This window comes from Misgurnus anguillicaudatus, chromosome 12 (assembly GCF_027580225.2).
Source record: "Misgurnus anguillicaudatus chromosome 12, ASM2758022v2, whole genome shotgun sequence".
Taxonomy (NCBI): Eukaryota; Metazoa; Chordata; class Actinopteri; order Cypriniformes; family Cobitidae; genus Misgurnus; species Misgurnus anguillicaudatus.
Genome location: NC_073348.2, coordinates 893,514 through 918,983, shown reverse-complemented (window position 1 = coordinate 918,983; position 25,470 = coordinate 893,514). Strand labels below are relative to the sequence as shown.

The window sequence follows — 25,470 nt, the reverse complement described above, 5'->3', positions numbered from 1 at the left end:
TGACGTTCAGGTTCATAGCATAGAACCTGTCGGCCGTGGAGGTGTCGTGGCACATGAACTTCGACACTTTCTCCCGGTCGGCCTTTGAGTGGGTGTTACGGGCCTGCGAAAGAGAGAAGAACACAAGGGGTCAGTCGCGAGCGTACGTACAAACGAAATCCAACGATATCACGTGTGTCCGGCGCTTACGTGGGTAAGTCCTGGAGGTCCTCACGTCCATGAACGTGGGTTTCCCCGGCAGGCCCATCGACACCCAAGCCCCCTGAAAGTAGTTATTCAAGTTCTTACAGGGGTTGGGTGTCGATGTGTAAAAGAACAAGCGGGCGTCCGGCCCGCCGACCAGCCGGTCGCGCAGCGCCAGGAACCGCCGAAACCATCCGTACTCCTCGGCGGTCAGGGACAGCTGCGCCGGGCCGAACGCCCGGTTCGTCTTGTGTAGAGAGATCTGCGAGAGAGAAAAGAGAGAGAGAGTTAGGTCGTGCCGGGCGCGACGATTTCCGATCTACGCTTGGGGTAAAACGCTTACGTTTATGAGGTAGTCCCCCGTGCTAGGCGACTTGACGGCTTCCACCTCCGGAGGAGAGTCTCCGGTGGCCTCTGGTGGTGCCTCCTCCCGGTCCGGAGACACCGGAGCCTCCAGAGCGCCGAGGAGCTTGCCCGTCACCCTCCGGACTTCCTGAGCCGGCCTCGCCGTCTGCCGACGAAGAAGTTTTTTATATCGCCTCGTGAGCTCGGCCAAGGAAGACGTGAGGGCGTCGACCTGTTCGTTCAGGTCGGCGTTGGTCGCCCTCAACCTGTCGCGAGCCCGCGCACAGGCCTCGGAGCCGCAGTCCTGCGGCTCCGCGTCTTCCTCGGCGGCGGCCGAGGTGCCTTCCCCGGCCTGCTCTCCTTCCCCCCGCAGGTCGAGGGAAGACACCATCGGCACCGCCGGGTTCGTGGCTCTCAGTGTCGCCAACTCCGACAATATCTTCTGCCGTTTGCTCTCGGCAAAGGCGACCCGGCGTGCCTTTGCCGAGAGCTCGGAGTGGGAGAAGAGGTGCCTATCCATTCTCGACACCTCCTTCTGGCATCCCGGCACGGGGCAACGTCCCTGACGGACGTTGACCCGGCCGGACTCTAGCGCCAGAAGGAGGCATCTCTCCTCCAGATTGACCACCCGGTGTAACACCTTCAGATGCTGGCTTAATTGAGCATAGTCACGACCGCACAATGGACATTTTGAAAAATTTTCACAAGATGATTGAGCATGAAGAAATAGAAGAATGGGGAGGTCACTTGAGCTCTAAGCTTATATACTCCTTGCAAAGGGGGCGGAGCACTGGCTCATCGGTATAGATCGGAACCTCCCGTATTTCACTTTTCTATCTATTCTCCGCCTTTTTTAGATAGAAAAGTGAAACGGATTGACTTTCGTGTATATTTGACTTTTTAGACCCGAAAGTCAATTGTTTCACTTTTCCTGCTATTTCAGACCCTGGATGTCACGAGCTGCCCGACTCGACTTAGACTCTCCTGGGGTGCAGCCCCTTGGAAACTATTTAAGTAAAAACACAAAAATACTATATCGGCCCAGGAATGTCGTAGAGACGTCTCCTGGGATGGAGCCCTTTGGAAACAATTAAAGAAAAACCAAAGAAAAAATTATCTCGGCCCAGGAAAGTCGTAGAGAGGTGGGGTCGGTGTCGTCGGAAAGGTCTCGTCGCCCCCTTTAAAACGATCCGACCCCCGAGTCTCTGGGACCTTCCCTTCCAAAGATATAACGAATTTGTCCTCGTATTCAAATGCCCCTAGCTCCGTCCCCGAACGTCGGCCAGACTCGAAGGTAGGCTCGTTCGAAACGTCTCTCTTTCACCTTTTCAACGACACCGGCTCCAAAAAACAAAACAAAAAACCAGTTCAGAAATGCATCCGTTTACGTTGTTAAACAGTGAAATTGCACGTTATTTACCATGCAATTGAATACGTACCAGTTCTCAGTTGTTAAACAGTGTTATTGCATGTTATTTACCATGCAATTAAAAACGTACCAGTTCTCAGTGACAATGATATTGCATGTTATTTACCATGCAATTAAAAATATAAAGGAACAACCAAACACATGATTAAAACACATATAAAAACTTTATTGAACATACATTAATAAACACTTTAAACAATTAAAACTTTTTAAATATCCTCCAGTGAGGGGTACTGCGGCCCTGAAATGAAAGAAAGATTCAAATTAATTAAATGATTTCCTTTAACGGTAACATAATTAAAGGCACAGCATGATACATACCTAGGAGCGTATCCCCCCACTGGAGAGGATCCATGGAATTGTCCTCTGTAAAACAAATCATTCAATCATTCTTGCTGTCCGAGCGAGATAATGCAGAATCGCTAGCAGATTTAAGACCTACCAAGCATCTCCATGAAACTCATGGACACTATGTCCATTTCAAATGGCTCCACTTCATTGACCCCCACACTGGCCTCGACCCCATCTCCAATGGTCACTGTAATGAAATAAAAAACAAACATTTGATTTCCGTATCAGAAGGAAAGGCAAAAGGCCATTCGGGGCGATGAATTGAGACCTACTTAGAAAGGCATCAAAGGAGAAGCCAGTGTGAGGGTCGCTGCTCGCAGGAATGACGGGCGGGCAGACCGGCGGGCAGACCGGCGGGCAGACCTCATTCTGCGTGTCAGGATCGTCTGAAACGACACATAAATGTATATAGTTGATTAGCTTAACTTGCTGTGTCTTGAAAGACAACGGAGCAAAGTTCAGACATAGTACACCTACCAGAGGGTTCATCAAGTGTGACGAGAGGCACCTCCGGGTTGCTGGCCTCAAGCTCACGGAGCCTCTCCATGGTGATCTCCCACTGGAAATGCCGGACAGTCCTCTTGAGCTCCTTGTCCTAGGAGACGAAACGTGTTTAAAACCGGTTCGTAGAGATTTACTAGCTATCGACATGTTGACAAAGAAAGTTTAACGGTCGACACTCACCGACAGATCCTTGTGGGAGTTTGCGAAGTGTGGCCGGATGTATTTGACCGACCGGCCACACAACGGGCACGGCCGGAAAGGCTCCGTGACCTTCCTCAGGGAAAAGCTGACCCAAAGGTGCCTTTCCCTGAGGTTAAGGATGCCATGGGATACCCGGAGGTGTTGCCTCATGTTGGCCCGGGGTTTGCGGCAAAAGGGGCACTTCACAGGAGCCATGTTTCTGAAACGACACACAAGAAAGAGGACATGAATAACAAATAACAGACTTTAATAGAGCCAAACGTGTGCGTAATGCAACAGGCACCGAGATATTACAGCATATTGATGAGAAAAGCACAGGTCAGAGGTTACAGTAGCACTACAAGGCCTGCTTGTTGCATTAAAACAATGTAAACACGAGTCTCAGACAGTAAACTTTAATGTAAAGTGACATTGATGGTGCCCGTTGCATTATGCACACGTTTAGCTCTAAGATATAACAGCATATTGATGAGAAAAGCACAGGTCAGAGTTTACAGTAGCACTACAAGGCCTGCTTTTTGCATTAAAACAATGTAAACACGAGTCTCAGACAGTAAACTTTAATGTAAAGTGACATTGATAGAGCTAAACGTGTGCATAATGCAACGGGCACCAAGAAATTACTGTTTTTTCCATAAGACGAGCATAGGTCAGAGGTTAAATCAATCAATCAACTCATGTTTAATGCAATAGGTAGGCCCTGGTATTAAAAACTGTGACTTTACGTGACGTTAAACAGATAATTACTTAATAAATCACTATCTACGCATTAACGAGACATGTCGGCTCTCGTATTACAACTTTGCACATATCCAATAAAAAAAAAATCAATTGACACAATCACTTGTTAAAAGTTTCAAATCGTCAAATCAAAACATAATTAAACTTACTCATTAAATCGATCATCTGTTGATATATGCGTCATTAATCAGCTGTAATCAATATATATATAGGGATTTCCGAAATTCCCGTCAAGTCCTACGTAGAGAGTACAGTAGCCAATGGGATTCGTTTACCTTTTGAAGTCGTTGTTTTATTTTTACTTGTTTTTCTCAAACTAATAAAGTTAATTTACATCATTCGAGATCAACGTTACGTTTCATTAAGTTGTCTTTGTGTTGAAATTAATTGTTCACAGGCGCTGTTCACTTCCTGGTTTGTGTTTACATATTTATAAACGATGTAATAATTTTTTTATTTAATTTTGACCTTATTCCGTTTAGTTTCTCGTGACGTTACGACGTTTAGATCATAATTTAAGTTACGTTTATCATTAATTATTTACTCGGCGGCGGTTACTTCCGGGTTTGAGTTTACGTGTTTATAAACGTAATAATAATTATTTAATTCTATTTTGACCTTATTTCATCTAGTTTCTCGTTACCTTACGCTGTTTCGATCACGTTTTAAGTTACGTTTATAGTTTATTAATTTCTAGGGCCGTTCACTTCCGGTTTTCAGTTTCGCTCTGTTTTAACTTTATTCTATCCAATATTTTGACCTTATTTATTTTCCTTTGGCCAAACGATGATTCCCTTTCGCTAGAGATTAATGTTTAAGTTTTATCTATTTGTTTTAAGTGTTTTTAATAAATTGTTTTAATAAATTGTTTAATAATTGTTTCATGTTAGTTATTATTTGTTAATTCCTTTGGATTCTCTTTGCTAACGATTGTATTAATTAATAAAAAATGCTGGTATTCGAATAAAGCTATTTTACTTAAGTGTTGTTTGATTACTTGGAATTTATTGTTGTCAAAACCAGAAATGAAGACAAGTCAGTCATTTATCAGAAGAACATTTATTTATAAAAAAAACACACAACACAATGAACACATTTAAATGACACGCAAACACAGAACATTTGAACAACATTTGAACATTCTATTCTACTTTTATTCTACCTCGGCGGCCGGATTCGCTGGCGAGACCTCCTCCCCCACCAACGCCCCCTGGAAGAGCCGACGGTGCTCCACGGCCTGCTTGACGTTCAGGTTCATAGCATAGAACCTGTCGGCCGTGGAGGTGTCGTGGCACATGAACTTCGACACTTTCTCCCGGTCGGCCTTCGAGTGGGTGTTACGGGCCTGCGAAAGAGAGAAGAACACAAGGGGTCAGTCGCGAGCGTACGTACAAACGAAATCCAACGATATCACGTGTGTCCGGCGCTTACGTGGGTAAGTCCTGGAGGTCCTCACGTCCATGAACGTGGGTTTCCCCGGCAGGCCCATCGACACCCAAGCCCCCTGAAAGTAGTTATTCAAGTTCTTACAGGGGTTGGGTGTCGATGTGTAAAAGAACAAGCGGGCGTCCGGCCCGCCGACCAGCCGGTCGCGCAGCGCCAGGAACCGCCGAAACCATCCGTACTCCTCGGCGGTCAGGGACAGCTGCGCCGGGCCGAACGCCCGGTTCGTCTTGTGTAGAGAGATCTGCGAGAGAGAAAAGAGAGAGAGAGTTAGGTCGTGCCGGGCGCGACGATTTCCGATCTACGCTTGGGGTAAAACGCTTACGTTTATGAGGTAGTCCCCCGTGCTAGGCGACTTGACGGCCCCCTCCACCTCCCGGATGGTGAGGTTCTGGAAAACCCCCAGCCGGTGCCCGTAAATGGAGGCGTAGTAGGCCGTCAAGTAGCCATAGAACGAGAACTGAGTCTTTTGCTGGAGGTCGTTCTCGAGCTGGTCTGTGGATACAAGAGCACACCTGAGTAAAACAGAGACACGAAACCGGACACAATGGCAAAACCGACAGCAACTTCGACCTACCCAGGACCTCCGGTATGCGTTTCTTGGCCTCCGAGAGGCATTGACGGAGCACCGCCTTGGGGATGACGCGGCCCTCTTTGGCCTGCTTCACCCCAATTTGGTGCATGACAACACCTCTACGGAGGCCCTTCAGCAGGGCCCTGACCTCCCGCCTGATCCCCAGCATGGATTTCTTGGACAGGCGGGAGGTCGGCGGAGGGGTCTCATGGATGTAATCGAGGAACTGGGCCACGTTGTTCAGGTAGTGGTTCAAGGTGGTCTCGGTCATTTTGGACGCCCTGAGATTTGTCACCCACCTGCGGACACACACAAAGAGAAACGAGAGTTAATAGCGCCCCGCCGGCGTCAAAACGACAGCAGAAAGACAACAAGGACCGAAACTTACGTCCTCATCCTCTCAGGGTCGTCCATGAACCGCAACGTGGCCAGCCTGCTCTTCCCCTCCGCCACGTAGGCCACGAAGGCCCTGATGCGGAAGATTTTGCTTGTCACGTTGTCCCTCAGCTTCCGGCTGGGTTCCGGCCCCTCGTGATGCCTCCTGAACTCCGCCAGGAGCTCGTCTAGAGAGAGAGAGAGAGAAAGAGAGGGAGATAAACATTAGCATTATAGACTATCGACAGTAGGAGGTCGCTGGGAATAAAGACCGCTACTCACTAAGGGCGACCACGTGGTCCGGAAACTGAGGGCCGCTCGACTCTTCCGCCTCCTCCTCAGGCAGCGGGGGTGGCGTGACGGGACCAGCTTCCACCTCCGGAGGAGAGTCTCCGGTGGCCTCTGGTGGTGCCTCCTCCCGGTCCGGAGACACCGGAGCCTCCAGACCGCCGAGGAGCTTGCCCGTCACCCTCCGGACTTCCTGAGCCGGCCTCGCCGTCTGCCGACGAAGAAGTTTTTTATATCGCCTCGTGAGCTCGGCCAAGGAAGACGTGAGGGCGTCGACCTGTTCGTTCAGGTCGGCGTTGGTCGCCCTCAACCTGTCGCGAGCCCGCGCACAGGCCTCGGAGCCTCTCCTTCCCCCCGCAGGTCGAGGGAAGACACCATCGGCACCGCCGGGTTCGTGGCTCTCAGTGTCGCCAACTCCGACAATATCTTCTGCCGTTTGCTCTCGGCAAAGGCGACCCGGCGTGCCTTTGCCGAGAGCTCGGAGTGGGAGAAGAGGTGCCTATCCATTCTCGACACCTCCTTCTGGCATCCCGGCACGGGGCAACGTCCCTGACGGACGTTGACCCGGCCGGACTCTAGCGCCAGAAGGAGGCATCTCTCCTCCAGATTGACCACCCGGTGTAACACCTTCAGATGCTGGCTTAATTGAGCATAGTCACGACCGCACAATGGACATTTTGAAAAATTTTCACAAGATGATTGAGCATGAAGAAATAGAAGAATGGGGAGGTCACTTGAGCTCTAAGCTTATATACTCCTTGCAAAGGGGGCGGAGCACTGGCTCATCGGTATAGATCGGAACCTCCCGTATTTCACTTTTCTATCTATTCTCCGCCTTTTTTAGATAGAAAAGTGAAACGGATTGACTTTCGTGTATATTTGACTTTTTAGACCCGAAAGTCAATTGTTTCACTTTTCCTGCTATTTCAGACCCTGGATGTCACGAGCTGCCCGACTCGACTTAGACTCTCCTGGGGTGCAGCCCCTTGGAAACTATTTAAGTAAAAACACAAAAATACTATATCGGCCCAGGAATGTCGTAGAGACGTCTCCTGGGATGGAGCCCTTTGGAAACAATTAAAGAAAAACCAAAGAAAAAATTATCTCGGCCCAGGAAAGTCGTAGAGAGGTGGGGTCGGTGTCGTCGGAAAGGTCTCGTCGCCCCCTTTAAAACGATCCGACCCCCGAGTCTCTGGGACCTTCCCTTCCAAAGATATAACGAATTTGTCCTCGTATTCAAATGCCCCTAGCTCCGTCCCCGAACGTCGGCCAGACTCGAAGGTAGGCTCGTTCGAAACGTCTCTCTTTCACCTTTTCAACGACACCGGCCACGAGTCTCTAGGACACTGCGTTCAGGAGATAAAACCACATTTATCCTACCATTCAAATGCCGCTAGCTCCGCCCCCGAGAAAGCCACGCCCTCGACTTTGGGTTCGTTGGAAAGGCCTAGTCCCTCGTTCGAGTCTCTACGCCCTTCCCAGGCCGAGAAAAAGAGCCCCAACTTTGAGCCCCTTCTCTGGCAAAAACAATTGAGGCAGACCTGTTAAAGGCCCCCTATAATGCGATTTAAGAAAAAAAAAAAAAAACTTTTCGGCACAGAAATGTCGTAGAGACGTGTGGGTGGTTTTGTGGGCGTGGTGTCGTCGCCCCCTTCAAAACGATCCGACCCCCAAGTCTCTAGGACCTCCCCTTCCAAAAATATAACGATTTTCCCTCGTATTCAAATGCCCCTAGCTCCGCCCCTGAATGGGTCACACCCTCGACCCTGAGCTCTTCGGAAAGGCCTGGTCCGGGGCTTTCCAACGAACCCGAGATCAACTGTCTCCGACCTTGTTCGGCTGAGAAAAAGAGCACTAAACTTTAGCCTATTTCACATGTTTAAAAAAAATTAAAAAACACTAAGTCCAAGCTTTTTTTTACACATATTCAAATGACAGCAGCTCCGCCCCTGATTAGGCTACACCCACAACCTTAGGCTTGTTGGAAAGCGCTAGTCCGGGCCTTTCCAAAGAGTCCTCACTCGAGTGTCTACGACCTTCCTGGGCCGAGAAATAGAGCCGCGAGTATGAGCCTTTTTCGTACTTTTTCAAACATTTTAAAACTATATCTCGGCGAGGGAACGTCGTAGAGACTCGAGGCTGGTGTCGTTCGAAAGCTCTCGTCGAGCCCTTCAAAAGGACCCAAGTCTCTAGGACCCACCCTTCCGGAGATATGAATGAGGTTTTATTTTCAAATGCCCCTATCTCCGCCCCAGAGAGTGCCACGCCCTCGAGCTTGGGCTCGTTGGAAAGAACTTTCCTCCACCTTTCCAACGCCCCCACCCCTATGTCTCTAGGACCTTCCCTTCCGGATATATACGAAATTTGCCCATTTTTTCAAATGCGCGTAGCTCCGCCCCCTAGAGGGCCACGCCCTCTAACTTGGGCTCCTTCGAAAGGTCTCCCCAGGACCTTTCCAACGAACCCTCACTCGAGTGTGACCTTCTCGGGCCGAGAAATAGGGCCCTGAAAATCATCATTTTTTTCCCATTTTCACACACAAAAGATATTGAGGTCAATCTTCAAGAAAGCCTTTTTTGAACATTTCAGCCAAAAAATAAAAAATCTATCTCGGCCAATGAGTGTCGTAGAGACTTGGGGGTGGTGTCATTTGAAAGGCCTCGACGCCCCCTCCGACAAGCCCCCACCCCCAAGTCTCTACGCCCCCCACCCTTTCCGAAAAACCAATGTTTTCAAAACGTCTTTTCAAAAGCACATAGCTCCGCCCAGGAAAGAGTTACGCCCATTTCCTTGGACTCTTTGGAAAGGCCTAGTCCGGGCCTTTCCAACGAGCCCTCACTCGAGTCTCTACGACCTTCCTGGGCCGAGAAATAAAGCCCTAAACTTGATTTTTTTCACTTATTTTCAATATTCGACTGGCCCTAGCTCCGCCCAGGAAAGAGTCACGCCCTCGACCTTGGACTCTTTGGAAAGGCCTAGTCCGAGTCTCTACGACCTTCCTAGGCCGAGTAAACGAGCTCTGAAAACAAGCGTTTTTCATAATTTTTCAAAAATCAAAAACTATATCCGTTACCTTATAGAACGCCCTCACCCCCGAGTCTCTAGGACCTTCACTTCCGGAGATATAAAAAATGAGCTTTTAAATTCAAATCGCCATAGCTCCGCCCCTGAACGTGGCACGCCCTCGACCTCGGGCTCGTTGGAAAGGTCTCCATTTGAGTCTCTAGGACCTTCCTGGGCGGAGAAATAAAGCCCCAAAATTTAGCCTTTTTCACACATTATTCATTTTCAAATGGCCGTAGCTCCGCCCCTGATCAGGCTACCCCCTCGTCCTCGGGGTCTTCGTAAAGGCCTGGTCCGGGTCTTTCCAACGAACCCTCGTTCGAGTCTCTACGACCTTTCTCGGCCGAGAATAAAGCCCCAAATTGAGCTTTATTTCACCCTTTTTCACAAAAAAACACAAGTCCAAACTCAAAAATCCTTCACACAGAAATTTTACCAGGTGAATCAGCGTCGTCTGAAACGCCTAGAAAACTTGTTCCCCGGTGACCAATTTTCGCACCCCATACTAAAAACATGAAAAAATGAGGATTTTCGAAGCCTCACCGATGGGCCCCGGAAGGGCCTAGGTGCCCCAAATTCGGGGCCCTGGCTCACCTAGTGCCCCTCTACGACATATCCGAAGACGGGTGTCGTGGCACAAAAAAATCCATTTGTCCGCCGTCCGAAAACATGAAATTCCCCCATTATAATCTCCATAGGCCTCAGGCCTTGCGTTTTCGTTGCTTTTTTTTAATCTATTCTTTCAGGAACGTCGCAGCGGCCCGCGCTTCCGGGGTACGCCTCGTGAGACCTCCGACATTCAGCGTGCCGAATTTCGATCCGACTCCGGCACGAACAGACGGTCGTTAGCGGGAAACCGTCACCTTTCCCGCGAGGCTGGGAAAAGTCGTAAAGTCCCCGAAATCGACGCGCGGGTCGGCGTAGAGCCCTCGCGCGACATATCCGAAACCCGCGCGCCGGCGGTCTAAGGCGCGCGCGCTACGCCCCGGCGAAAACCTCAAAACTAGGGTAGGCGAGTCGTGACGCGAAAGGGTCTCGGCCGCGACGCTCGGCTTCCCGCGGAGAGGCCGTCCAGCCGAGGAGACCCGCGCGCGTCCCGGTCGAATCGGAGTTACGGGGACGGCGTAATCCCGCCGCGAAAGCCGGCATCGGCTCGAGAAATGGCCCTAAGGCTCCTCTTCCGAACGTCCAAGGAGTACGCGCTTCCGGTGTCCGTCTTCGGCGACCCTGCCGTGCGCGCGTGCCGAGTTTCGACCCGATCCGACTCCGGCACGAACCCACGGCCGAATCGTGGAAAACTGTCGGGTCTCCCGCGAGGACGGGAAAAGTCGTAGCCTCTCGGAATTCGGCGCACGTGCTGCCGGAAGGCTCTGGCCCGACATATCCGACACCCGCGCTCCGACGGCGCACCGCGTGCGCGCAGGACAGGCGCAAAGTCCGGGTTTTAGGGTTCGCAACTGTGCTCGCGAAAGGTCCTCGGCCGCGTCCTTCCGCGTCCTTCGGCGTCCCTGGCCGGCCCCCTGGCGGGACGTCACGCCGGGCGTATCGGGGCCGCGCGACGTTCGGGGTCCGCGCGGGGGTAGCGACACTTTTCCATTAAACCAATGCGTTTTTCCGTAATGGGTTTGTGTACGCACTCCTCGTGACCCCGCGCGGTGTCATATGACCTCTGGGGGGCCCCCGATCGACATATCCGAATTTGGAGAACGTAGCTCAAAAATAAGACCAAGTTGTCCAAATGTTCTCAAAATCACTCATCAGGATCCTGTTGATGGCCCAGACAGCCACCCCATGTTAATTGCCAATAGAGCTCCGTTTCGCTAGCTTTTTATCAGAAGGTCCCAGGGGTCTGCGCTTCGAGGGCCCGTACGGCGGGGCCCCCAAGCGCGCGCGTGCCGAATTTGGACCAGATCCGACTCCATACGCGAACCCGCTAATTTAGCGGGAAACTGTCAGTGCCCCCGCGAGGCCGGGAAAAGGCCTAGGCGCCCGAAATTCGGCGTGCCGTCCGGCGGAGGGCCCGCGCACGACGTCTCCCGTTCCCGCGTGCCTTCGGCGTACGGCCTGCCCACAGCTCCCTCGCCGTGCCTCTTAGTGCGATCGCAAAGCGCCTAGGGTTAGGGTTGGCAAGTAGGCTCACAAAGGGTTCTCTGCGGGCAGACTGCAGGACTCTTCGGCCGGGCCGTCGGCACCGGGATACCGCGTGCGTTTCGAAGCCGTGCGTCCTTACGGGGCCGCGTGACGCCACTGACACTTCTCCATTAAACCAATGTTATTTTCGTAGACGCGTCGGACCGCGAAACGGACGGCCGGGGAGCGTTCGGCCGGTGGACGAGGAGGGGGTAGGGGGGGTCCGGTAGAGGTAGCATCCAAATTGAGCAAAAACGGACAGGGACGTCATTTTCGCGTCGAACTCTGCGCTACAGGGCACGTGAGGGGACGTAAGCAGGGCCCGTGACGTCCGTTCGCGGTTCGGACCGTTTCCCAAAAAAGTAGCCTGCGAACGTACGAATAACGGGTCCGTGGCGTCGGGGGGGTCGGGCAGGGTGGGGGGAGACGTTCCGTACACTTAATTTGCAAATGTACAAATAATGGGTCTGTGTCACTGGGGGGGGTCGGGGGGTCGGTCTGGGTGGACGTTCCGAACACGTAATGGGCAAATATACAAATAGTGGGTCCGTGTCATGGGGGGGGTCGGGGGTGCGGTCAGGAGGGGTCAGGGGGTCGATCCGCATCGATAACGGGCAAATGGACAAATAGTGGGTCCGTGTCATGGGGGGGGTCGGGGTCAGGAGGGGTCAGGGGGTCGATCCGCATCGATAACGGGCAAATGGACAAATAGTGGGTCCGTGTCATGGGGGGGGGGGGGGTCGGGGGGGTGGTCAGGAGTGTCCAAGGGGTTAATCCGCACCAATAATGGGCAAATGGACAAATAGTGGGTCCGTGTCATGGGGGGGTCGGGGGGGTGGTCAGGAGTGTCCAAGGGGTTAATCCGCACCAATAATGGGCAAATCGACAAATAGTGGGTCCGTGTCAGTGGGGGCGTGTCCTGGGGGGCGTGTCCGGGGGTCCGGAGGGGTGTGGCGCTAAATCCGGACCAATAATGGGCAAATGGACAAATAGTGGATCCGTGTCAGTGGGGGTCGAGGGGGGGTCGAGGGGGGTGGTCTCGCAACTCATTGGCACCCCTAGAGGTGTCCGTTACCTGGTTAAATCAGCCTTGCAGGTAAAGTCTTTGAAATTTTAAAAGTGTCCATTCTGTAACCGGTTTAACGCGTCCATGGTTGACATGAAAGGCGTACGATCCCTCGCCCCAATTATGGTTACAATGGCAGACTAAATGAATGGCAAAACTGACACCAACCCACTAGGTTCCCTTGCACAGAGCGATCGTCATATGACATCAAAGTACCGTGAGATCAGACTGCTTGTTATGCTTTCGAATTGCTCTCGCGGCACAGATGTCACTCGCCAACTGTTATGTGCAGCGCCGCATGAAATTACTAGAAAGGTGGCCCCCTGGTGGTTTGGGGGGCACTGCATAAGCATATTATAAGAATGCTTAGCATTAAAATCCTGTTTTTGTCATTAAGGGAAATCATATTGTCTCAGACTGGTAAATGATAAAGAATGATTTGCCCTTGTATTTATTGCATTGCAACAGATTGACGGATTGATAGGCAGACATGCTATTTATGACTGCATGTAACTTTTGATACTTTGCGGTAAAGGCGGCTCTCCTATTGACCCTGACCTATCAGTGTGGCTCTCATGAAAAAAATAGTGAAGACCACTGACCTAGGGTGAAAATTTGGCCATTTTTAAGACTTTTTATGGCCTTAAATTTAACTTTCTAAATTTCAGACTTTTTAAGACTTTTTAAGACCCCGCGGGAACCCTGTGTCAGTAATGACCATTTAAATATGTTACATAATTTATTTGACTATGTACGTTATCATATTTAATCAAAGAAACACGCAAAAAAGACAAACTATCAGTAAGTTTCACTTCTTTTTATTCTCTTTAGTTGTCTAAAATGCATCTTTAAGGCATGAAGTAATATTTTTCTTCTCTATTTTACAGAGTATCCAAGCATCTAGCAGTGCTGCTGCTGGCTCATTTTCAGCTTTCCAACATCAGGCTGCATCTGCACTAATTTTTGCAATTTAATCATTTAAACCACTAAAGTTGACTGCTTTTGCAGTTTGAATCTGATTGGCTCAGTTTTAAAAAAAAAACAGTTTCTTCATGTGCCTTTCTTCATTACTGTACTCTTTATGTTATCATGTTTCACTTGGTATGAAACAAAATATAAAATTTGCAATGGTGTTGAATACATTTCACTGAGACTTTTTATGTTGTACATTTAACTAGGTAATAAGTAAATAAAATCTATTGCTTTTATTATCCACCATAAATTTTTCCTTTTTAAATAATTGAAGATAAGAGCAGGCTTCACTCAATGTGTTTAAAATTAAGCTAATTTAAATACATAAGCTAAGAAAGAGGCCGCACTATGCATAAATAATTTTTATTTAACACTCCGTTCAGCACAAACTGGGCTACAATATTATATGAGCTACATGTATGTACATGTTTGTATTTTTGAGAGAATAATGTTTATGTAAAAAGCAACATTTTTAAGTCACTGATATAAGTCCACAAAATCCATACTAAACATGTTTTAACAAGACTTTTCTAAACAGAATCTAGTAGTCTAGAGTTTTTTAACAGGAATGTGAGAGGGAACTACAGCAAAGAATGTGAGGACAAAAGGAATATACATGTTTGTTTGTGGTTTATTAAGAAGTTAACAATATAATCAAAATAGCAATGAAGGTCAGTGGTACATTTTCAGTTTATTTGGAAACAAATCCTATTCAAAAACTGAACTTGTATAAACTAAGAAACTGATACACAACAGAGCTGCCTTAGAAAAATGTTCAGTGGTAATCCTGTGATAAAACATCAAAGGTACCACACAAAACTGGTGTGGTAATTGTGTAGTGTTTTGTAGTTCTTTGGGTAACTTTACCACAGGATTTTGTTGTAATGTCTGTAATATTCCTGCAGTATTCCTGTAATATTCTTGTGTTATTACTTTCATATTTCTGTAGTAGTATTTACCACAGGTATTGTGTTGTTTTTTGGGACACTTTACCAAAGGATTTTGTTGTAACGTCTGTTATATTCCTGCAGTAATCTTGTGATATTAATTTCATAATTCTGTAGTATTAACCACATGATTTTGTTGTAAAGTATGTAATATTCTTGTGGGATTGTGTGGTATTAATTTCATATTTCTGTGGTATTTACCGCAGGATTTTGTTGTCAAGTGTGTAAGATTACTGCACCCAGATAGCACACGTACGTCACGGAGATGTCTGCGCGATGTCTTCTTTTTCGTCTGGAAGACGTATTATTTAGGACGTTTGCTCATCTGGAAGGCGTCGCCGAGACGTCCGACGCAGCTGTTTGCAAGACACCCAGCAGATCTTTACAAGATGTATGTTATTAGAACGATGGCGAGCTGCCGTTTCCCAGATCTTTACAAGATGTTAGAACGGCAAGCCGCTCTTTCACCGATCTTTAGAAGAGCTTTAAAAGATGCGGAGCAGCTCTTTCCCAGATCTTTAGAAGAGCTTAGAAAGACGGTAAGCCGCTCTTTCCCAGATGTTTGTAAGATTACAAGATCCCTCATTAACAAATTGAATTGCCCTAAACTACAGCAAATTATTTCTACACACATCTACACATGCATGCTGTGTCATCGATATTAAGTAATTAAAACAGCATTTTCAATTGATCTTAAAACAGGCAGTTGTTGATTTTATACAGGGTATATACAGCAATCCTTAAGTTAAATTTACAACTTTTTAATACCTTTTTTAATACCTTTAGAATATTTTTTTAAAACCATCACGACACTGAATTGCAAGTGTTAATCAGTGACCTTTCTATTATTTACACATATTTTGACATATATAACATACAAAAAGAATAGACATGGATTAAAGTGAAAAAAAATTCTTCTGACTGAAATGTTTTTCAGGCCAAGTCATATTCCTTTAACACTTTATGTAGGCGAGACCAATAACATTTTAAGGGGAGATTTTTTGCCATAAATTCCATATTGAAGTCTCCTGTTGCATATATAGGTAACTTTAGCTTGCAGGGCATTTCAGATGCGAAGGCGAAACGGCTAAATAAAATAACTATATAAAAAGAAAACATGAATATCACCACCTTTAATGAATCTTTTATTAATTATTTATTAATTGTAAATGTATTTATTTTAGCATTTACTAATTTTTTTTAATCAAAGTTGAAACTGTTAACATTAGTGAATGCACCATGAACTACCATCAATTACTGTAATGACATAAACAAGAATTCATTAATGCTTATATACTCTATATTTTTCATTGTTTGTTCATGTTACATACTGCATTTACTAATGTGAACAAATACAACTTTTCATATCATATTATTCAGTACCGATAAACGACTAATCCAGTGTCTGTTCTGTTCACACAACATCTTACAGTCACAGCTATACAAACGTTATGTATGAATATAAACCCTGAACGAGCAACTCGAGTTAAAGTAGTGTACAAATCGCACAGGATGCCTGTAACCATACTGAATGAAATTAAATGACTGTACCTTTATCAACAAATTATTATGTTACAATAGAGGCAGCGCTGATGTGCTATTTTATGCGCAATGTTTCTGCTGTTTACTTTCTCCTAAGACCTAAATGGTTTGTTTATATGAGGATATTTGCAAAGACGGGATTTTAGAGGCATATGTGTTATTTAAGGCCAATAAAGCGGCAAAAATACTTACAACACAAGCTCAATGAGAAACGAATGCGCGGCTTGCGTGCTCCTCTGACACAGAAACAGCGGATGCATTTAGCACTGTTGTATGTGTTTGAATGGCTTAAAATCACTTGTTTTTAAACTGCGGTGCTTAAATATATGGACAAATGTTACGTTTGTGTGACCACACGCAAATGCAACTGCAAGAACCGACAGGTCGATGACATCAAAGTCCCGCGAGAGCATTTCGGAAGCAGTCTCCTCTTATGATTCCTCGTCAATCTCTCTGATGGGATTTGGATGTCACCTGCCTCTTGGTTCTTGTGGCGCCACATGAAGTTTACCCACGAGTTCAACATACCCATAGCGGCTAGATCAGCATAGCATTAAAAAACGTGACGCGGATGATCACGTACGTGAGAAATCATTTACCCCCAAAATACAGGACCCCTAATAATGTAGTCATACTGTGCGGAGACACGCAAGTTACCTGGCTGTTTGGGTTTCTTAGCCCCCGAACTGAAAGGCTTGCCAATCTTCATCATTTCGCTAAGCCAAGTCAATCTCCAGTGGTCTTTTACACCTTTATCGATCTTCAAAACATCGGAGCCTTCCTGCTTTATAAGTTTGACCATGCTAGCTGAAAGTTTTACCTCAGCTTAACGGGATACAGTCAGAAAACCCGGAGTGGATCCGGTGCGTAGTGATTTCAGTACGCTCACAGTGGAGAGAGGAACGTGATTTGGCTCCACTCCAGGCTTTGATAACATCCCAGAGACGAAAGATCTTTGATTATGTGCCCAGATATGCTAAAGCCCGTATTTAAACGAACTAACGCGAACGCAGATAGAATTTCAATCAGAATAGGACACCTGATAGTCTGAAAAAATAATACCTAATTTGGAAAAAATAATACCTCTAAGCCGAATTTAACACTTTTAATGGCCTTAAATTTGACAATTTTGATTTCACTTTTTAATACTTTTTAAAACCCCGCGGACACCCTGTTATAAAACACATTTATTCAAATTAAACAATGAAAACTTTCATTCATTTATCTTTAAATATATTTTTTACATGACAGTATGCGAAAACAACAAGATATAAAAATAACATATTTAAATAATCAAAACCTTTCCGCTTCAGCTTTATTAATCTCCATTCTAAAAAAAAACATTTAAAAAAATTACCAGGAAATAATCGTGAAAGGCTGTTCTTTCTTTATAGCTTTAATTAGGATCTAGAAGATAAAATTACCCGAAAGTGTTGTCATTGTTAAATAAATTACGGATGTGCGTCTTTACGTCAAGGTCGTGATTCTACATAACAACATCCGCTTGACCTCACAACGCCAAGAAGAAGAAAGGCGTGGAACACATGCTTAAGGTATGTAGTAATAATGCATTCAAATAATAAACTGTTTGGTGTGGGATCATTTAAATAATACCTTGAAATTGGGTTGATAACAGTTATTCATGCTTTAATATTGATATTTCGCCCACCTGTCTGACGTTAATTTATTTTGATCGTTCATGTAACTGAGTCTTGTGTAAGACTAAGATTAAGATATAGTGGCTTACTTTTTTTTAAAACGATCAGTATTATGGTTGATATTTGTATTGCACTTGTTAAAAATAGTTTTTGCCCCCATTTTTCATTTCATGAGCTGAACTTAAATATTTTCTATGTCCCCAAAAGGCCTATTTTTCTCAAATATTATACACAAATCTGTCTAAATCTGTGTTAGTGTTGCGTTTATAATTGTGGTTAGTGTGTGTGTAATGCTCTGCCTATGAAAACACATCTAAAGTCTTTTTTGTGATGTATTGCTTTCTACATAAAATCATCCTAAACAATGAAAAATCATTTTGTAAAAATATCTTATCTTTAATATTGGCTGAGTAAGATTCTTTGTATAAACCCTCAGTCTGTTAATTTTGTCTCCAGCCTGTCAAGATCTTCAGCAGATGTTTGAAAAAAAGTCATCATCCTCTTCGTCACTCTTCATCCGTATTTGGGGTAACAAGCACCTGCTTCCCACAAGAGACTGGACCGCTGAAGTCAGGCTGTTAGTCTTTATTTGCATTCCTCCTAGAACCTCAAGACTGCCTTTTTGCAGCTGCAATAGCAAAGATAAATGAATTAGGAGTGTAGCTTTTAAAATGCTTTTACTATTAAATGCATCATTTTGATTTATTTAAACTTAAGAATCAAATAGGTGTGTAGTTTAGGTAAAATTCTTATAACTGCATATGTCTGTTTTACAACAGATGTAACTAAGTATAAATTTACTGTTTTTTTTTATGTTGGATGGATCATCAGACCTGCACCTTCCTTGAACATGTTGGTAAGGTAACACTTCATCTGAGTAAATGATGATGCTTTTTTATAAGAACTTTTTATAAATAAATATTATTATTGTTTTTTTTTAGGTAACTTACTCTGTATTTGTTCACGGTGGTCACCCCAGGGTCTCAGGACTCAAAACGAGTGCTCTATGGATTGAACAGAAAATGTAGTATAAACAAGTGTTAAGCTATGTCTTTAAATGCCACTAATAATGTGTTTCTGTTTTCTTTCTCATTATGCTAAGACACGCTCTTTTACCCCTCATGTTAGGTGGATCAACACTCCAACCATCTGCATTAGGGACTGAATAAAGGATGCCCTCTGTAGCTGGGAATGTTAGATCAGGTAATTTGCATTTGATATATTTTTAAAGACACACACGTATGCTGCTTGTACACAATCTCGTTCATTCCAATGGAAGCTTTGCCCCATTCAGCAACATGAGCAACTGTGACCATCAACAACAGGAAGTGGGCATGTCCAGCTATGCCACAACGTTGAGGAAAGTTCAACTTGCTGAAGGACTTTTGGGAGCAACTACCAATGAGAGTGAAGCAGTGAAGTTCATGTCATCACTCTTTTGTCATTTACTGAGAGGATTGTTACTCATTTGTTTGTAGTTTTTACTAGGACAACCAGAATTGGGAACGCCTTCTGATAAACTCATTAAAAGAAATGGCTGACACACAGTGACTAGGTTGTTGGCGGTGTGAAAGCAGCATAAGGCCTTAAACCAAGGGTCTCAAACTCAAACTGGCTTGGGGCCATTTCTAAGACAGACATTTCATCGGAGGGCCGCAGAGCTATTTAACGTTAAAAAGTACAATATTTCTGTAAATGTCATGTTTTTAATTTCTATTATTTAATGTATAATAATACTTGAAAATATATAAGCAATGGTTTTATCTTTTTAATATAAATTATTTTATAAAAGTAGCCTAAGTAAATCTTCTCTTAACCTTATCTTAACTAAGACCTATTATAACCTTGCACTAAACTAACACATTTAATTCCTGTATACATTTATAAACTATTATTAAAAATTACCACCAGTAATTGTTTCTGTTTTGATTTATTTTAGATTGTTTTCAGTCATAGTATTAACTTCATTGTGTCTTTGTTATTTCAGTTGTAATGAATTTTCTATTATATGTGGGAAAATATTAATATGTGAAAGTGATCCTAAAACTTTTGAATGGGTAGTCCATGTTATATAAGCTAGTTGGACAGGAAAAAAATAATACTGCTCTATGTGTAATTGAATAGTAAGCTACATAATAACATATTATACTTCATTATATCAGTATACATACTTTATCTTCTGTACATTTCTCCTCATTTTTTCTCTTTTCTTAACCTGGACACTTATCTGTAGTTTAAAATGTGTTGCATTACATCTACCGCTCTGCCTCCATATGCGGTGTCTCCATTAGATGCTGTAACTTGAGGCGAAGCCCACCGCAGCTCTTCTCTGAGTAACAGATGATATCCACCCGGAAGTAACAAATCTTCTCTGGACAAATACTACAAAGTCCCGACCAGATTAACTGATCGCATGGTGACAATGGTATGATTGGCGCGAGGTTCAGTTAAGGCATTAAAATCCGATCACGCATTCCGTTATCCTCGACACGGAGCGCACGGTTCATGGCTGCGTAGCGTGGCTGCGTAGCGTAGCAACGGTGACGCGACCCACGTCACAGAGCGCAACTTCCGCTCCCGAGCACTTTGTAAAGTAATGCTTTGACTCGTTTTAACGCGTTGTTAGAACGAACACTTGAACGTTTAAATAAAAAATCAAACGAATATAAAACAAAGTGGGGTGCTGCTTTTAAAGGAAAACACCACAGTTTTTCAATATTTTACTATATTCTTACCTGAACTTATATAAATTAATACATCCCTATCTTTTATCAATGTATGCACTTAATATTTGTACAGCGCGTCGTGAATGTGTTAGCATTAAGCCTAGCCCCATTCATTCCTCAGAGTGCAGTAACATCATCACTCCTGACTACTCCCCCTCTTTTGAGTTTGAGCAAGAGGTGGAGTAATCAGGAGTGATGATGCCACTGAGCGCCGAGGTTGAAGTGCTGCAAACTTAGTGCTCTTTTGCCATACAATATAGTTCTCATTTTTAACCGCTTAAAAAATTGCCACGTTTTATTTTGTGCCACCATACTTACTCGTGTAACTACTTATGTAACAGTCTTTAAATAGGGAAAACATGAAAGGGTTGGGTGGCTTCTAAATTCATCCCTGTTTGGATCCTAAGGAATGAATGGGGCTAGGCTAAATGCTAACACATTCACAACACCCTGTACAAAGATTAAGTGCACGCATTGAAAAAAGATGGGTATGTATCAATTCGTCAAAGGTAAAAACATATTAACATCTTGGAAAGCGGTGGTGTTCTCCACTTAAAGGGATAGTTCACGCAAAAATGAAAATAATGTAATTAATGACTCACCCTCATGTTGTTCCAAACCTGTAAGACCTCCGTTCAACTTCGGAACACAGGGTAAGATGTTTTAGATTTAGTCCGAGAGCTTTCTGACCCTCCAAAAAATGTATGTGCTGTATAATGTCTAATTTCCAGAAAGTTAATTAAAACATCATCAAAGTAGAATTTGTTGAAGCATCATTAATACATTTTGGTCCAAAAATAACTATTTATTCAGCATTGTCTTCTCTTCCGGGTCTGTTGCGAATACCCGTGCACAGTGGCACTGCTGACGTGTTATCCTCAGAAATGTTTGCGAAGATTGTTTGCAAAGATTTTGTTTACAGCGTCTCCCTCAGACTGTAAATGACAAAAAGCTTGGGTGCACCAGATAACACGCCAGCAGCGTCGTACGGCAGCAGTGTCATGCACACGGTTCACAACAGACCTGAAAGAGAAGACAATGCCGAATTAAGTCATTATTTTTGGACCTAAATGTATTTTTGATGCTTCAACAAATTCTAACTGACCCACTGATGTCACATGAACTACTTTGATGATGTTTTTATTACCTAACTGGACATGAACAGTATATCGTACATACATTTTTAATGGAGGGTCAGCAAGCTCTCGGACTACATCTAAAATATCTTAAACAGTGTTTCTGAAGATGAACGGAGGACTTTAGGGTATTATTTAAATCAACTAAAAGAAAGACAATCCTTAAATGGTTACTAAAATTGAGGTCAGATTTTTGAAAACTTGCTGTCTTGATGGTCATCCAAAGTTCTCGGTACAGAAAATCTGTTTTGTATGGATCAGAGTTAGACATTGTCATGTAATATATAACAATGTAATAGCAAGTGTTATGTTGTTTTTGAAAATGCTGTGAAAATGAAAAAAAGCTATTTTGTTTATCCACTATGCTATCAAATACTCTTTTACCTTGCATGTTAGGCGGATCAACATTCCATCCATCTGCATTAGGATCTACCTTAGAGACACTCCCTGGAGCTGTAAAGGGAAGCAGGTAAGTTGCACAACCCATCAAGCCTTTGTGGGGAACAAGGTTTCTTGTAGAATTCTTAGACTAGCAATTTTTGTGTGAGAACTTTAACATGATAGAAATTGTTAAACTACAAATATGGTCAACCATGAAGCCATCTGAGTCTATATTGTCTAAGAGAAATTCTTACTCAAGAATCTGCATATTGCTATAGATATGCAGAGTACTTATCTTGAAACAGTCGTAAAATATTGATGTTTTTTGTTTTGTAGGTCACTTACTTTTCATTCGTCCTTGGTGGTCACCCCAGGGTCTCTAGAGTGAAAATTACTCAATCTATGGATTAAACAGAAAATGTAGTTTTATGAAGTGGTATGTTGTCTTTAAATGCCATTAAAAATGTGTTTCTGTTTTCTGTCTCATATAAAAATACTCTTTAACCTGCCCACTGGAGCTGGGATTGGTTAGCTGCATTTTTTACATTTACAAATAAACACACTAAGGCTTGGACCTGCCTTAGGTTTTAGCAAATTAACTAGGGGTGCTGATTTTTAAAGGAACACGCCCACATTTTGGGAATTTAGCTTATTCACAGTATCCCCCAGAGTTAGATAAGTCCATACATACCATTCTCATATCCGTGCATGCTGTAACTCTGTCTGACGCAGCCCCCGCTAGCTTAGCTTAGAACAAAAGACTGGTAGTGAATTTAACTATACAAATCGCAACACATAATAGGAAAATGTTTGCGTTATTTTGTCATGTTTGGAAGCCGTATGCTAGATGGAGCCATTCACTTCCAGTCTTTGTGCTAAGCTAAGCTAGCGGGGGCTGCATCAGACAGAGTTATAGCACGCACAGGGTTGAGAAAGGTATGTATGGACTTATCTAACTCTGGGGGATACGTTGAATAAGCTAAATTCCCAAAATGTGGGCATGTTCTTTAAGGATTTAGGGGTATTTTTGAAGTTAAATGAAGCCGTTTTACCTTTTAAACTGTCTCTTTTATAAGGACTTACTGAATTTCTTTTATCAGCAATTTGGGACATTCTTCCAGTTGTCGGCAACTTTGTGAAAAAGGCTGGAAACTAAAATGCAGGTACTGTTTCATTCTTTTGTTTTTTACAGCTATGAAAAATGATGTGTTATTAATTGTACTGTCTATTAATTAATGATTTTATACAGTGTAACTGATTCTGCTTACCTGACTTATGCAGAATTCTGGCCTGGTGTTTGGTCCGTGCTGTCTTTGGCTCTTGCATCTCCATCATCCTGACCCTCTTTAGCAGCCTGTCCATGTATTTATTTGGAGGCCACCATGAGCACCCATCTGCATAATATGACTTTGTTACTCAGTTGTCCATGCTCCTACAAATTCTACATTTTTTGTAAAGCTGCAACAAGTTGAAACCATATAATTATTAACATTTGATTTTGAATTATGTAATTCAAATACATGAATAAGTAACAAAAGCAGAAATATATTAAAGGTGCCCTTCCTCTGGCGTTTTTATTGTTTTAGACTGTTGTCTGAGGTCTACTCATGATGTTTGCATGATTTTTACATCCAAAAACATCAAAAGCAATAAGTAATAGGCTATTTTGTACCCTGGTTTTGAGGCTGGTTAGAGAAGTGATCCGTTTTTAATGGGCGGGCTGCATTGACGACTTGGAAGTAAACGCCCACTGCTATTATTGGATAACAGTTTTTCGTTCAAACTAACTTTCAATTTAATCTCATGTGTAATCAGTTTAATGTTAAGTGAGTGTCTTAAGACACAGTGTCTTTCTTACACACGCATATTTTATCATAAACCCTTTTGACACACACACACGTGTGTCTTTTATCGTAAACCCACGGACAAAAACACACACAACACGTGTCTTTTATCGTAAACCCTTTCGATACGCGTGTAGCAGCGGATGCACACACGCACACGCACACACACACACCCTTTCGACGCACGTGTAACGAACGCACAAACAAACACATGTCTTTTATCACATTCGATGCGTGTGCATTATGAATTTGCGTGAATCGCGTCCCTCTAAAGAGAACTCATAGTGACACAAAGTACTAAAGTGTTTTACTCGCACACACGCGTGCGTGTCTTTTATCATAAACCCTTTCAACGTGTGTGCAGCATGAATTCGCGTCCCTCGGAAGAGAAAACACCGGCCACTACAGTGACACATAGTACTAAAGTGCTTTATTCACATAAGCTGCGCCATTCTGTCCGGATCCGCTTTTTCATCGCAGTCTCTCTACAAATCCAGCGTTCTTCTGAACATCCAAATATGTATCAACTGTTATGATTTCCTCGTTTAATAGGAATGATGTCTCTCGACGAAAAACAATGGCCCGATTACGGTACGGTTGACGTTTAGCCATCCTTGCTGTAACTTGTTATGAAAACTTCACGTAATATGTGGGCGCGGGCTCAAGTTGGAGAGCTCATGAATATTAATGACCTCGATCAGTTCCACGTCACACTGATAAGATTTTAAAACTGACCTGATTTCTACGCTTATTTTTTTTCAGTGGCTAGAGCTGAGAGAGGAGGCGGAAGTTAATTTTCACATTCACGACACAACACAAACACACATGGACCTAACACATATCAAAAAATACAAGTAAAAACGGTTTTATGTGGAAGGGCCTCTTTAAGACATTACCTTTTTGTTGATTGTTTACTGATCTATAAATCCTTTTGCATTCTCATAATTGATCATCATAACTTGGTATACAGTGGATGTGTGGCTGTAGATAACTTTCTGGAGTCAATTTAAAAAGGCAAAATTTAATAAATGCTAAATTGGTCAAATATACATTGTTGTATTTTCACCATTTTAATCTTATTTAGGCATTTCATAACTTGAGGTAAATTTACGTATACTGATGTTTCAAATCAAATATTAATTTATTAATGACAGCTAATCATTTTATAAAGATTTTTTATAACAATATTTATTTATATAATATCAATTTAATACATTTATTTCGTTACACCTACATCACTGAGCGCAAGGGAGTGCAGCCAACAAATACATTCAGGTGTGTTTGACTTTACACCGAGATGCGCAGACAGCACGTGGTATGACATCAAGTACGGCAGGAGTTTGGGAAAGCTCCGGAAAAGGTTTGAACTCGCGGTACTTGATGTCACGATGTGAGAGATGTGTGGGCTGCCTGCACTCAACGTTGCGATCATTCAATAGAGTGTAACCTCAATCGGTTTTTGCAGCTTCTGGGTCTCGTGTAGAACGATCACAGAACGATTTTTTGTTATTTTCCAACTCGATTTTTAACTCCCTAAACTAGTAGGATGTTCCAACGGGTGAAGCAACAGT

At 44.0% G+C, this 25,470-nt stretch overlaps 2 protein-coding genes and 2 long non-coding RNA genes across 6 annotated transcripts; 1 reads left to right on the top strand and 3 right to left on the bottom strand.

Annotated features, from left to right (window-relative positions):
• Positions 1 to 2,102: 2,102 nt before the first annotated feature.
• LOC129446118 (uncharacterized) lies at positions 2,103 to 3,490 on the bottom strand. Its single transcript, XM_073873756.1, has 6 exons — positions 2,993 to 3,490; positions 2,786 to 2,903; positions 2,581 to 2,694; positions 2,400 to 2,495; positions 2,279 to 2,323; positions 2,103 to 2,198 (listed from the first exon to the last, which is right to left on the bottom strand). The coding sequence occupies exons 1-6, from the start codon at positions 3,206 to 3,208 to the stop codon at positions 2,167 to 2,169; spliced, it is 621 nt and encodes a 206-aa protein (XP_073729857.1). The 5' UTR covers positions 3,209 to 3,490; the 3' UTR covers positions 2,103 to 2,166.
• Positions 3,491 to 4,907: 1,417 nt separating this feature from the next.
• On the bottom strand, positions 4,908 to 17,284 carry LOC129447549 (uncharacterized). Its single transcript, XM_073874650.1, has 6 exons — positions 16,812 to 17,284; positions 6,160 to 6,334; positions 5,775 to 6,070; positions 5,523 to 5,692; positions 5,169 to 5,441; positions 4,908 to 5,099 (listed from the first exon to the last, which is right to left on the bottom strand). Exons 1-6 carry the CDS (start codon positions 16,954 to 16,956, stop codon positions 4,908 to 4,910), a joined length of 1,251 nt encoding a protein of 416 aa, XP_073730751.1. The 5' UTR covers positions 16,957 to 17,284.
• Positions 17,285 to 17,894: 610 nt separating this feature from the next.
• On the bottom strand, positions 17,895 to 19,378 carry LOC129446120 (uncharacterized). Its single transcript, XR_012372328.1, has 3 exons — positions 18,929 to 19,378; positions 18,763 to 18,816; positions 17,895 to 18,440 (listed from the first exon to the last, which is right to left on the bottom strand). It is a non-coding gene; the product is annotated as an uncharacterized lncRNA (long non-coding RNA).
• LOC141368925 (uncharacterized) lies at positions 18,603 to 23,586 on the top strand. 3 transcript variants are annotated; one of them, XR_012372327.1, is made up of 7 exons: positions 18,603 to 18,668; positions 18,754 to 18,839; positions 18,941 to 19,015; positions 22,071 to 22,143; positions 22,392 to 22,491; positions 23,156 to 23,218; positions 23,337 to 23,585. It is a non-coding gene; the product is annotated as an uncharacterized lncRNA (long non-coding RNA). The 3 variants fall into 3 exon arrangements; XR_012372325.1 differs by having other exon boundaries at positions 18,604 to 18,668; positions 18,754 to 18,836; XR_012372326.1 differs by having other exon boundaries at positions 18,608 to 18,668; positions 18,754 to 18,851; positions 23,337 to 23,586.
• The last annotated feature ends 1,884 nt before the right edge of the window (positions 23,587 to 25,470 follow it).

Excerpts from the sequence above, each read along its gene's own strand:
- LOC129446118 (XM_073873756.1), bottom strand. The coding sequence starts at position 3,208 with ATGGCTCCTGTGAAGTGCCCCTTTTGCCGCAAACCCCGGGCCAACATG. Across the intron at positions 2,496-2,580 it reads CTCCTTTGATGCCTTTCTAA|TGACCATTGGAGATGGGGTC; the intron begins GTAGGTCTCAAT and ends ATTTCATTACAG. Across the intron at positions 2,199-2,278 it reads GTGGGGGGATACGCTCCTAG|GGCCGCAGTACCCCTCACTG; the intron begins GTATGTATCATG and ends CTTTCATTTCAG.
- LOC129447549 (XM_073874650.1), bottom strand. The coding sequence starts at position 16,956 with ATGGTCAAACTTATAAAGCAGGAAGGCTCCGATGTTTTGAAGATCGAT. Across the intron at positions 6,335-16,811 it reads TAAGAAACCCAAACAGCCAG|ACGAGCTCCTGGCGGAGTTC; the intron begins GTAACTTGCGTG and ends CTCTCTCTCTAG. Across the intron at positions 5,100-5,168 it reads CACGTAAGCGCCGGACACAC|GCCCGTAACACCCACTCGAA; the intron begins GTGATATCGTTG and ends TCTCTTTCGCAG.